Raw genomic sequence first — 14,386 nt, 5'->3', positions numbered from 1 at the left:
CCTAGACATTGTCTTATCTACACTGTATGAAATTAAGCCTCCAAAAGGGGCAGCTACTTGAATTCTGTTTATTTTGACTTAGGTCTGAAGACTTAACTACTGAACTGAAGTAAAATGTTCTCTGCTCAGTGTCCAGCACATGCTCAGAAAATGTTTTTTTCTTTGCAAGCTACATGAAGATAGGGACAACATCTATCTTGCTCAGCATTTTACCCTCAGGGCCTATTATAATGCCACTGCTCAATGAATATATGATTAAATGAACATTTGCCTCTTGTGCTCCAGCAAATTGCAGGGTTGACCTTTTATCTCCAGCCCTATAACTAACTGGCTGGTCATCTTCTTGGACATGCACCGGTTTTGATTTCTTGGCTTTTCTTCCTCTTCACTGTTGCTGTGTATGTCTCAGGTCGCTCTTTTGTTTCGTATGGCTTTGTGTGTGGCTGATCTACCCTTAACTTCAATGCCTCTTGTTTCCTTGTTTTTCCCTTTGGAATCAGGGTGATTGCTCTGAGACTCTGAAACCCTCAGCCCTTGGAGAAACACAACAGCTAGAATTGCTTCATGAAACCCCAGAGCATGTTCCCTTTCAGAACTAAAGAGATTTGGTATGGGGCTTCAGTTTGGAGGAGAAGACCAGGATAAAAGGGAATCTTTATAACTTGGTATGGGAAGAATTTTACACATTTGGGATTTTTATTATCTGTCCTGTATTGCCTGAAATACAAAATGTATCCATACTCTAAATACATTAATTTTCTTCCTTAAAATTAAGAACGCAATCCAGTGTTTCTCCCTGTAGTTTGCTCCTACCAATAAGTAGTGATTGCAGAAGTTATTTCTAGTGAGAGAAGGATAGTATGTAGAAAAATGTTTTGTGTTTAGAATATTTTAGAACTGTAAGAAGTCTTAGAGATAATAAAGATTAACATATATTAAGTATAACTACTTTTTGTTTTGAAGATGATTATGAAGCCCAGACACTCTCCCAAGTTCACAAGGTGAATGACTGAAGTGAGTGAAAACATTCAGTAAAACCTAGGTCTCTCTTGTACTTCTCTACAATACAGTTGCCTAGTTCTTAGTAGTTGGGAAAGAGGTGGTAGCTGCAGAGTAGAACAGTAGTAAAATCAAGCACATTGTGCTAGGAGCACACATGTTATTCTCCTTGACATGCTGAATATTGTTCTCGGATCTTTTTGAGTCCAATCCCTCCTCCACCATTTAAGTTTCTTGTATCCCTTCATAGGTGTGCCTTCCACCTGACTCACTCTACTCTTACGGTTTTATTTTTTGTCTTGGGAAAAAAATAAGTACAGGCTATTGTGGGTTTGAGACACTTTAGATCGCTCGTTGGTTTCTATGCAAAGAGAAATTTTAGAAAGTGCAGAGGGGGAAGGTGGCAGAGATCTCTAAATGAACAGAATACCTGTCCCTGATTTTTTTCTTACATGCAAATGTGTAACATAGTTTAAGCTGCTATGAGGATGATATAACAAATGCTTCCACACAAGCTCAGTTACTTTGGAGGAGGAGAAGGAGGTAAGAAGAGAGGGAATATCACGTTTTGTAAATAGGAAAAAAAAGTTCTTATGCAGAAGTTCATCAAATATTAAGAAGTTTTCCCATAGGGATGATTAGAAAGAAATCGAATCCCCCTATCAATTTCCAACGCAAGTGAATTAGAGAAAAATGCAGCCAAATAAGCAGAGGTACTTACCCCTCTTCCAAGGGAAGGTGAGGTTTTAAGGTAGCTAGTACCGTGCAAAATGTTTTGAGTGTGCCGGCTGAGAAGTGGTACAGAGACGGGGAACGTTAGCATTTACTTTTATTAGTACGGTGACGCAAGGATTATCAGTGCGGGCTTTGCTCTGCGTCCAGACGTGGCGATTCGGCATGCTGCAGGTGGAGGAGCTGACCAGGGAGAGGGGAGCTGAGGCGCAGTTCTGCAATCCACGCTCGCAGGGTCGGCCCTGCCTCTGAGGCTGCATTGCAGTGGGCTGTGAAAGGTTCGTGTATACCAAACCTTACGGGGCCTTTCTGTAGCAGAGGGGACTCGAAGGGCACGGAGGAACATGATCTCATTTAAGGCATGTGATTCTGAGGCGTTCACGGTCCAGCATAATTCCGGCAGAAAGGCGAACTGCTAAAACGGAGGCTCTCACTAGCAGCCAGAGCGGCGGGTGCAATGTTTTCTCCTGTCCAGCAAGGGGCGCTAGGACTCAGTCCCTGAAAGGGGGTGGGGCCACTCTCGCAGGCCGCTCGTCTCTATGGTCCCCACCTCCCCCGCCGTCAGACGCGCTCTGAGGGGCGCGGACTCCGTCAGCACGCGTGCGCGCTCTCGCGGTGCGGATAGTCTGCGTGCGTGAGTGGGAGGTGGCAGGCCTCAGCCTCTGGCCTTCTCGTCTGACTGTTCCAGCTCGACGTCTCCAGCCATGAACCGGTTTAGTACCCGGTTAATGGGAGCCACCGCAACCCCGCCGCCTGCGCCGCCGAAAGCCCGCAGCAATGAAAACCTGGACAAAATTGATATGTCTTTGGGTGAGGAGCCGGGTCGGACCGAGTTGGAGTGGGAGGAGGTGTGGGTGGAACCAAATACCGTGGTTTGTTGGGGGAAGGGGCGGTTGGGTGCAGTTGTCGCTGGAGTTTTCTTGCGGGTGGGCGGAACCAAGCGAGGGCCGGTGGGGACCTGGGGGCGAGGGAGAGCGCGCAGGTGTCGGGGTCAAGTCGGGGGGCCTCGGAGATCCCCTCGGCCGGACTGTGTCTGAGGGGGCGGAGGGCGCTTTGGGTCGGGACTTTGGGGGGATCTAGGAGTGCGGACCCTCTTTCCTCTCAGAAGGGCGCCACCACTCGCGGGTGACCCCGGCTCTTTGTGAGGAAAACTCCGCGCGTTTCACCGCAGGCGTGTTCGGTGTGGGCGTTATCGAGGGAGCTAGGGCACGGATCGGACGGAGCCAACCTTTCTAAGGAAAGCTCTTCGAGAGCCGGGCTGGTTCGGTTAAATCCGTGGTTCCAGAGAAGGGCTAGTTGGACGTTTTGCGCGCTTGGGCCTGTGCCTGGCGTCGCAGAGAAGCGTCAAGAAGCCCCTAGAGTTGGCCATTTCTGACGGGCAGCAGACGGCAAGGCCACCGCGGGGCGCTTGACAGAAAAGATACTTAGAAAGGACTTCATGGAGTGGTGATGTATTAGGCGGTGCCCAGAAAAACACTTTCTCCTCATCCAGAGTCCTTCAAGTTAGCAAATTAGAACAAAACGGAGCGAAAAGCGAAGGATGGTTTATGTGGATTGATGGGAAGACAAGTAAAGCATAGGACCTAGAAGAGTTGGAGTGGTTTGGTGACAACTAGGTAAAAAGCAGGAAGATGGGCGATTAAGTTAAAAATTCAGACCTATCACCACGGAGGCACTAGTCTGTTTGGCTTGGTTGGTTTAAAAGTAATGCTGTTTTTATCGGGATTTAGGTTATGACATTAGATATGGTTAGCTCTGCCTGAGGCCTACAATTTTTTCCGATATTTAAAAAGTTCTGGGACATACAGAGGGGCTTTCCTGGTACCTCAGCTGGTAAAGAATCCACCTGCAATGCAGGAGACCCCGGTTCCATTCCTGGGTCGGGAAGATCCCCTGGGGAAGGGATAGGCTACCCACTTCAGTATCATTGGGCTTCCTGGGTTTGATCCCTGGGTTGGGAAGATTCCCCTGGAGGAGGGCATGGCAACCCACTCCAGTATTTTTGCCTGGAAAATCCTCATGGACAGAGGAGCTTGGCGGGATACTGTCCATGGGGTCGCAAAGAGTTGGACACTACTGAGCAACTGACTAATAAGCACAGCACAGGGCATACAGAAATGTAACTTTTCCAAGGACGATATATTTCATTTTTGTTGTGTTTCTTTTTTTTGCAAGATTTTTAGTCATTAAGTCAAGAACTCTTGCTTTCTGTTGTTGCCATAAGTTAGAACCCAAGACATAAATTAAGCAGATCATCAGAAAATCTTAGTCTTGCCTTATTGCTAGTCAGCAGTGACCTCTAAAGACATGAGGCATCTTTTGAACTAAGGCCAAGGAAAAGTATAGTAGATATTTATTGAGTGCTACTGCCTGCCAGGCACAGGACTAAGCGTTTTTATATGTGTTAAATTATCCCAGTGATAACCCTATAAGGTATATAACTGCTTGATAAAGAGCATGGAATCTGGAATCCCAAACTGTCTCAGTTCAAATCCTGTCTCTGCTGCTTATTAACCATTTGATCTTGGGCAAATTGCTTCTTAGTGCCTCATCTGTGAAAAGCTGAGGCCCCCCTCAGAGGGTTGCTATAAATGTTAAAACAGTCAATAGGCATGGGTAAACTGCTCAGAACAGTACCTGGTACACCGTAAGCACCATATTTACAAACACACACACTGTATAAGCCATTGTTATTTCTGTTTTACAAAACCTGAGGCATAGAGAAATAAGTAACTTGCCCAAGTTGTACAGCAAGTTAATGATGGAATCAGTATTTCAGAGCACCATGCTGTAGATGTAGAAAGTGTTAAACGTGTGTTTTCATAACCAATACATTTCTTAAGTTTCTAATTTTTTTTGTATGCATTTTCTTTTGGTAATTGGGGTGTTCAAGTGAAGAAAACTGAGGGATAATTCTCTTTGAAGGTAGAGATGAAGTGCAATGGATAGCTAAACTAAAACTTGGTCTCTCTTTTCCCTTAAGAACATACAGCATTCTGTCAGGTGCCTTTTTTTTTAAGTGAATTTCATGTAGATGTGATGAAGAGACATATTTTAAGTAATTATTATGTTTTGTGAATATCCCACTTTATTCCTGATAAAATGAATATCCCATTTTATCAGGCTTTCATAGGTTTTAGAATTTAATTTTTTGTTTTATTTCTAACTGTGGGTCTGTCAGGTTTATGTGACTATTCATATAGAATTATCTACCAAGGTTATCAGTAGCTGACCTCATTGTGACTCAGTTTCTTAATTTGAAAATAGGGATTAAAATAGTTACTTCATGGAATTATTGTGAAGATTGAATGAATACATGCTTTAAGAACCATCTTATCAGTACTCAGTTACTATCTCTCCTTGATTAGGAGAAAGCCATTTTCTTCTTTAGATTGGAAGACTCTTCTGTGTCATTGTAGCTCCATTTAACTTGAGGATTTAGATAATAAAATGCTTAAATATAAAACAATTTTATATTTGATATGCTTTGCTACTTTTAATTTTTAGTTTATACTCTATAATGCCCTATTTTAAAATCAACCTAGTTAGGCAGATTTATACTCTACTGTTTCTTGTTTTATGGTTCCCAGACCAAATTAATTTTGGAGGGGGAATACTCTCATGACTGAGATTTCAGACTTTTGGTGAAGAATAAATAGCACCTTGTTAAAGGAACGTAGTGCTTCGAAAGTAGTGGCTTTCTAACTATATTTTCTTTCTGCTTACTGAGAATTTAACATGTTCATGCCTCTGAGATTTGTGAAATCTTTGTATTTTATAAAAACTGTTTTTGAGTGCCTTTAACTTTGATGAATTTTTTTGTACCTGAAAGATTTATCTCTTCTTGAAGAGATTTGAATTATTTTATATGACTGTTTGAATGTAATTTAAAGTCTTAAATGTGAAAGATGGGTGAGATAGAGTAGTGCTATATGAGAAAAGGTCCCTATATATCTTTCTTTGACTGTAGAAAAGACTATGATTATATTGATACAGTTGTTAAATTATTTGTATTTAGAGCAATTTGGAAAAAAATAACTGAGGTTTGTTAGTGTCATTAATTTTATTTAGAAGTGTTGACAGTGTTCAGTTTATTTGATTTATTTGCTGTAGTTTCAATTCAGAATTGGAGTTGGAACTTCAGAGAAATTGTTTGAATATTTTTAAATGCGTATTTTTTGTCTGCTAATAATCTCCTTTTAACATATGTAAATAGGATCTGGAGTACATTTAGTTTCCTGATCTTCACATTGTTCTTTTGTGATATTAGAGCAGTGTGTTGTTTGTGAATTACCTTGGGACAGTTTGAAAGTGTTTTTGGAGATAATGAGACTTAGAACAGTGCAGAGAGAATTCCCTAGAGGTTCAGTGGTTAGGACTCCAAGCTTACACTTGGGGCACGGTTTCCATCCCTGGTCCCGGAATTAAATCCCACAATCCCATGTGCCCCTTGGCATGACCAAAAAAAAAGAGAGAACTATGTAGAAAGAAAAATAAGGTAACCCTGAATTGCTGTGCTAAACAAGCAGAGAACCAGTAGTGTTTTCTTTTTGTACTGTACCTTTATTATGGTACTTGTTTACTTATGGGTCTTTTGTGTTCATTATTTACATGTCGGTTTCCTTCACTAATTTTAAATTTATTGAGAGTAGTCATGTTTTAGTTTTGTTTCTATTGTGGCACAGCCTGCCACATATATTCATCGTACCATAATTTATACTCAGTAAAGATTTGCTAACTTGAGATGAACTTAGAAATTTAGTTTATGAATGATTTATTATTTGATTGCCAATGGTTTTATTGAAAGGTGGTCATCTTTAAAACTGGAGACTTCTGTGTTTATAGAAGATAAATACAGATAATTTTTGTAAACAGGTTTTGCTTATTTACATATATTAGGAAAAGAAATACTATGAATAATAGAAATTTTCATTAATTACTAGCTCTGTTTTGGTCTTTTGACTTCAGCTTTTCCTATGAAACTTTTCTTCACTGCTCCAAATATATTGGCTGATTTGAGCTTTTATATTCTTAGCATTATTATCCTTTTAAGGAAGTGCTTCCAAAGTAGAAAAGAAGTTAGGGACATAGGAAATCTGTCAACTAGAAAATGAGACTGAGTAATTGAGTCATTAAGTTAAAATGAAGATAATCATCACATTTTGTCTATCACAGATGATATCATCAAATTGAATCGAAAGGAAGGAAAGAAGCAGAATTTCCCGAGATTAAATAGAAGACTTCAGCAAAGTGGTGCCAGGCAATTCAGGATGAGAGTAAGATGGGGTATTCAACAAAATTCTGGTAAGTTTTGCAAGTAAGCTTTAATAAAATGCCAATTATTTATGGGTTCATAGTATACTATATCTTTGATACGTATTTAAAACATGGAGGGAATATATCAGTGATTTATGTTTTTCCTTCTCTCAGGGTTTTGTTTACTCTTATAATCTGGTAGCAATTCAGGTTTCCTTAAATAGGTGATTAACCGTGTGTCCTAAAAACATTAAGTCATTTTAAAGTAACCTCAGTATATAAAGTCTTTGTTATTTTTAGGGATAAAGATTTGTAAAGGATCTTACATACCATAAAGTCTCAGTCTCCTTTACGGTTAGATGTTAGTCTGTCTGATGGATGACTGTTTAGCTTAAATACATTCAGTGGGAGAACATACCACCTCACAAGATAACTTATTCCATTATTGGAGACACACTGTTTACTAGAAAATTCTCTTAATTTGAATTAAATCATGCCTTCCTGTTAATTCTATAGTTATAGGAAACAAATTACCTTTCTTATATGAAAATCTTTTAAATACATGGAGACTGCTGTTTTGCACAGAAAATTATTTCTAGGTTACTTATCTTATGCAGGATCTTTAAGATTTGTTAAATTCTCCAAAGGTAAAACAGAATTGAATGCTTTAGATGTGGTCTATTATTTTGGAACTCTACATATACAGTTATTTTTAGCAATCTAGAAGCTTATTTATTTATAACATCTTGTTCCAAAATGGACTTAAGGCAGTAAGGGAATACTATTAATTATATGTGACTCATTAACTTTGTTAGCAATTACATCAGCATTTTAGAATAAACATTTGTTCAGATTTTTAAAACTCAAGATCTTTTTTACGCATGTGAAAAAAGTTTGATAAACTAATTCCTAAGTTGATTTTTGTCCTATATGTTAAAAAAAAAATAACAAGTAATCTCCAATAGATTGAACATCATTAATCCTACGTTTAACAACTGATATGCCAACATATCCTCAACATATACCTGTAACTAAAATTAGACGGTACAGAAAAATTTATTCTTCCCTAATAATTTTCTTGGATAGCTGGACTCAAGAGAATAAATCTTGTGACAGGTATTTAGCTATAGAAAATTAATATTTAATTCCAGTGATTTATATTTCGAGGTTTCTTTATAAATGTTACTCAACATACATATTTAAGTATGATTTATATTAACATAATTTTAGAGTTCATAGAAGCCAGAAATACATTTGTTTATGTTAATCATTTGTTAAATACCTGATAAATACTCTGAACTGACCAGCTTGTTTGGGTTTGTAAAGACACAGTCTTTTACTTCAAGGAACTTCTGGTGACGCGATAAGGTGAAAAACACTTGAGTTGAGAAATATCATAAGAGAAATTCTGATAGTAGTATAGGATTTTAGATAGGCATTTTGTGCTAAGGTAATCGGTGGTAATTTAATCAATAAGGTGAAATAGGATCTCCTTCATGAAGGATCAGAAAAGCTTTCCTTTTACAGAGATTATGATCTCAGCGTTGAGCTAAAGATCTGCAAGTGCCTTAGGATCTTTTAAGATTGAATTTGTGCTTGTATGTTCTCCACTTCCATGTGACAGGGCCTAAAATAGAACAGCTGCTCCTGTCACTGAATGTTCAGAGAGATATGGGATTTTCTTAAGCTCTGATTGGTTTGGATAAGTTCAGATTTCCACATTGTAATGGCAGTGAGAATGTTAGGTTGAGGTAACAGAATAAGCAGAGAGCCCTTACCAAATAATCATTTATTTTTGATGACTGAACACATAAGAGAATAAAGTTTTCACAATTCTATTCCTGAAATGTAATTTAGTCACTCAATGCATATTTGTACAAACAACCTAAATGTTCTTCAAGGATGGAATACTATACAACAGCGATTATCAAAGTGTTGTCCAGAGATCCTAGGGAATCCCCAGGACTCAAGGGGTGTAAACAGTCAAAGTTATTTCTATAATAATAGTAAGACAGTAATTGTTTTCAGTCTTATTCTCTCATGAATGTACAGTGGACTTTTCCAAAATCTACACAGCATGTGATCAAACAGATTGGATGCAGAAACAGAAAATTTCCTATTAAGCCACATAGTAAAAAGATTTGCAAAAATGCAAATCAGTGCTTCTCTTCTTATTAAATATTTTTGTTTAGGAAAATAATAGTTGTTTTTCATTAAAAAATGTTTTTTGCCCTACATTTAGTGAACTTTAAAATTGCATCGTTACTAAATGTTTTCATTTGTAGTATGGCTTGTTGTTATTTTTAGTCCCCAAGAGTTTTGCAACTCCATGGACTGTATCCCACCAAGCTCCTCTGTCTATGGGAGTTCCCAGGCGAGAATACTAGAGCCGTTTGCAATTTCCTTTTCCAGGCTATCTTCCAGACCCACGGATTGAGCCCTCATCTCCTGCATTGGCAGGCGGATTCTTTACCACTGAGCCAACAGCATACCACCCTTATAGTATGCTAAATATCAGTAAACATAAACTCATGAAAAGAAAAGCCCTTTGGGGTCCTCAGTAATTTTTTAAGAGTATGAAGAGGTCCTGAGACCAAAAAGGTTGAGAATGCTGTCTCTTTTAGATGTAGAAGAGGCAGGGAAAAGTTTGTGTGCTGATTTGAAAAGGAGCCAGTAATATGATTGCATACACTTTGTGATACGATATTTTCTAGAAAATCCCTCAAATCTTCATGTAAGTGATCTGACTGCAGAAATTAAGCAACAGGATGTGTCTGTGAAAGAAATTCATGAAGGAATTGGGCTGTAGATACAAAAGAAAGATGAAAATTCCTATGTTTAGTTTTAGTTCTCAACATTAGTTGAACCTGTGGAGCTTTATAAATTAGGCTGATAGTCTGGCTGCACTCCATTGCTACTGAACCAGAATCTGCAGAAGTAGGATCTGGGTATTTTTGAAGTTCCGTATGTCCCTCTAACACAAGACTAGTGTTCAACTGCTGCTCTGGTGAAGCTTAAAATGTGGAAGGATCTTCACAGAGGTAGTAGTTGAAGTAATGAGAATGAAGGTACTCTGGAAAGACAAGAGAACTTTATAAAGGGGCTAAATGAATGAAAACTGAGAAAAGACTATTGCACGAAACATGACAATGAAAGGGTGAAAAATAGAACTGTTGCTAAAACTGAGATAGAGCTAGTGAAGTTTGTTCAAAGGTAGAAAAGGAAGAAGAAAGGGATGATCTAGGCTTGTTAGAAGGTACTGGAGAAGCCGTTGATAAATAACAGATTGTAGAAAGAAAGGGTGATGAAAATGGGAACAGTGACTATAATAGCCAGAAAGCACCTAGGAATAGAATTTCCTTTTATTTGTGTGTTTTTTTAAATTTTATTGAAGTATAGTTGTTTTACAATATTGTATTAATTTCTTCTGTACAGGAAAGTGACTCAGTGATATATATATATTTATATATATTATTTTTCATATTCTTTTCTATTATGGTTTATCCCAGGATATTGAATATAGTTCCCTGTGCTATATAGTAGTGTACCTTGTTGTTTATCCATCCTATATGTACTAGTTTGTATCTGCTAATCCCAAATTCCCAATCCTTCCTTCTCCACCTCTTTTTATTCTTGTTCATGAGATTTTTTTCATGAGTATTTCTCATCTAAGCCTCAAACTTCGGTATAATAATGGATTCCTGCTCTCTTTAAACTTCCTCTTTGTTCTGCTAATTCACTCATTCTTTTGGAATACATTCAGATTTCCCTGTTCCTCTCCCAGTCCCTTATTATGTTATGTTTTAGTGCAGTAGCATCCAGAATGGTTTCACTGTCTTCTGTCTTCCATTCAGTATAAGATACTGCTTCAAGACTGATATATAATCATGAATTCCATGACCCCCTCAATTCCTGTTCAAGTATAGTCTTTATCCCCACTTAGAGCCCTCTTATTTGTGCCTACCACCTCATTCACTTCTTATCCTTTTCTCTAGATTCTTAGTACACTGTGCTTGCTTATGTCTTTGTATTGTACTTGTCACTGTTTGCCTTATTCCTTATTCACATCGTTTGTGTTTTGTAGCTAGCTCGGTTCAGTTCAGTTCAGTTGCTCGGTCGTGTCCGACTCTTTGTGACTCCATGAATCGCAGCACGCCAGGCCTCCCTGTCCATCACCAACTCCCGGAGTTCACTCAGACTCACGTCCATTGAGTCAGTGATGCCATCTAGCCATCTCATCCTCTGTTGTCCCCTTCTCCTCCTGCCCCCAATCCCTCCCAGCATCAGAGTCTTTTCCAGTGAGTCAACTCTTCGCATGAGGTGGCCAAAGTACTGGAGTTTCAGCTTTAACATCATTCCCTCCAAAGAATACCCAGGGCTGATCTTCAGAAGGGACTGGTTGGATCTCCTTGCAGTCCAAGGGACTCTCAAGAGTCTTCTACAACACCACAATTCAAAAGCATCAATTCTTCAGCGCTCAGCTTTCTTCACAGTCCAACTCTCACATCCATACATGACCACAGGAAAAACCATAGCCTTGACTAGATGGACCTTGGTTGGCAAAGTAATGTCTCTGCTTTTCAATATGCTATCTAGGTTGGCTGCAGTCACCATCTGCAGTGATTTTGGAGCCCCCAAAAATAAAGTCTGACACTGTTTCCACTGTTGCCCTATCTATTTCCCATGAAGTGATGGGACCAGATGCCATGATCTTCGTTTTCTGAATGTTGAGCTTTAAAGCAACTTTTTCACTCTCCTCTTTCACTTTTATCAAGAGGCTTTTTAGTTCCTCTTCACTTCCTGCCTGCCTTTTCTGTCATAGCTGTTTTTTTTCTCTTTGGAAATGTACCAGATTATATTCTGCCTTTTGTTATTCTTTAATTGTTTGGAAAAGTGTTCAATTTTTCGAGCCGCAGAAACTTGCACTTAGATCCTGGCTCTGCCATTTTCAAACTATGACCTCTGGGTAGTCACTATTCTTTGCCTCATTTTACTTGCAAAATTGAGATGTTAGCATCAGCTTCATCAAGTTCTCATTTAAAGTGCTCAGAACAGTGCCTAGCACAGTAATAGATCCTTCATTATTTAATACAAATAAAAATAGCAAGTTGTTACAGATTTAGTTTGAACTAGAGACTTCCCCAACATGCTTGATTTTCATTTGGTTGCAATTCTAGAAGGAAATCACACATAGAGTAGCAACAATTTGATCTTAATATTTTAAAAAGTTGTATCTCTATTGCTTTTTTGATGATTATAAAAGTAATAAGATCGTTACTTTTAGTCCTAAGGCAGAGCACCCAAAAAAGGAACAAATCTACATGAATTCCCTACCATACGGAGTTGCCATGCAGATAGAATCCACGGGGAAGTGATCTGTAGGGATGAGGGGGCTGTAATTTACTGGAGGATGAGCAGGGTCAGAATTAGAGTGATACCTAGGACTAGATCTAGATAGATACCTTGGGCCTAAAATTTAAGGTGTCATTCATTCTCAAATTTTGTGCCTTAGGCGCCTCTCTTACCTCACCTAGTCTTCGCTTGAGGGGAAGGGATAATGATTGCCACTGACTGTCCTGTGCCACAGAAACAAACCTTAAGTTGCACACTAGAACTTGAAAGAAAAGCTTCTAGAGTCCCTGCAGCGCCCTCTGCTGACAAAGCCTAATATTAAGCCAACTGGTAAGAGACATGTTCCAGTAACAGAAGTAGGGCAGTAAAGGCAATAAATTCATAAATGGTTCAACCATCATAACAGGTTTTCCTAACTGCCTTGTTGAATTCTGGTCTCAAAATTGGTATACCCCAAAAAAGCATTATGGAATTAGATATTTGAGAATGACATATATACATGATTATGACTTAAGAGATTGATCACACACGTTAGTCCTGAGAAATCCTACAGTAAACTATTTTAAGTTTAGTTTGACTGTGAAGCAAGTTGTTAGACCTGTTACCACATTGAAGGTGTATATTATTACGCAGGATTCCATTCTAAAGACATTCCCCCACAAATTAGAATTAAGAATAGCCAATATCACAGTTGTTACTTAGCATAGTCCTCTGGAATTTCTGGCCATTGCATTAAGAAGTAAAAGAATTCGAGGTGTAATTATTGGAAGGAAGAAGATAGTATTATTTGTGAGTAATATGATTGTCACTCAGAAATCCCAAGAAAATAATTTGAAAAACTATTAGAACTAATAAGTGAATTCAGTGAGATAGCTCATTAGAAGCTATTCATTGAAACCTCAGTAGCTTTCTGTAATCCCAGGAATGACAATATGAAAATTATTAATAGAGATCTTTTTTGAGATTAATAACATATGAAATACCTGTAATAAATTTAATTAGAACTGTACAGGACCTATAGGGGAAAAAGCTTGAAACTTTACTGTGCCAATTTAGTGACCAAAGAAGAATGAGTGGAAAGAGAGCACATTCCTGAATATTGTAAAGATATCAATCCTTGAAAAATTAGTTATAAATTTAAAGTAATTCTTATATCGGAGCATCAAAGAAAATTAGACCTTGATCCTGAAAGACTGATTATGAACATGGCAGTTTGGGAATGAAAGATTTTACAAAAAAAAAAAAAACATGGAAAGTGTTCATTATTGCTAGTAAACTACCAAATGTGATGAGATTTTTTTTTTATTTCAAACATAAAGTGATAAAGATTAAAAAGAATAATAGTCAAAGTAGTCAATGATGTGGAAAAATGGGCACCCTTATGTTCCTGGAAATATACATAAATACAGTCATTCTGGAGGAGATTTTTCACCAAAATAATCAAAATCCTTAAGAATTTGCTTTACTCTTCGATACAGCATTTTGACCTTTGGAAATTTATATATTGAAGAAATGATCATGGATGTGTATAAAAATGTGTTATCTATAGTGTTATTGTAATGTTATTTATGGTAGAGTAATTCTAGAAGTAACTGAAATGGTTCAGTGTGAATATTAAAGACATTAGAATTAAGGATGGCCAATATCACAGTTGTTACCTAGTGTAATTCACAATATTCACAATACAGTGTTAACATAGACTACAAAGTAGTATTTTGGGTGTGAAATATGCTTGCTGGAAGATTGACTTGGCCTGCTTTCTGGGCCCACGATACTACAAAATTGTCTTTTGTGTTGCTTAAAAACAGTTGAATCTACAGGTGTTAACTTGAAATATATATGTATAAGTAAAATACTAGAAAAATGTAAAATGTTCATAGTTGTTATCTCTAAGTGGTGACCTAATAATGGTGGTGACTTTTATATTGTTATTTATACTTTATATATTTTTAAGATTTCTGCAGTTGAACATGTTTACTATTTCATAATTAGAAAATGAGTGTTTAAATAGATAAGATATATAATGGAAGAGTGAAGTCAGTAATGT

General features: G+C 37.9%; 1 protein-coding gene across 1 annotated transcript in view; it reads left to right on the top strand.

Annotated features, from left to right (window-relative positions):
- The first annotated feature begins 2,378 nt into the window (after positions 1 to 2,378).
- The window catches only part of FYTTD1 (forty-two-three domain containing 1), a 31,389-nt gene continuing 19,381 nt past the window's right edge, over positions 2,379 to 14,386 (top strand). Inside the window, exons 1-2 of the mRNA XM_052637189.1 lie at positions 2,379 to 2,541; positions 6,907 to 7,035. Of these exons, the coding sequence (XP_052493149.1) occupies positions 2,436 to 2,541; positions 6,907 to 7,035 (235 nt within the window). The 5' untranslated portion in view covers positions 2,379 to 2,435. The remainder of the gene's footprint in view (positions 2,542 to 6,906; positions 7,036 to 14,386) is intronic.

The sequence above is a fragment of the Budorcas taxicolor genome, chromosome 1 (genome assembly GCF_023091745.1).
Source record: "Budorcas taxicolor isolate Tak-1 chromosome 1, Takin1.1, whole genome shotgun sequence".
NCBI lineage: Eukaryota > Metazoa > Chordata > Mammalia > Artiodactyla > Bovidae > Budorcas > Budorcas taxicolor.
The sequence above is the reverse complement of the archived record's forward strand: the minus strand, read 5'-3'. Positions and strand labels throughout refer to the sequence as shown.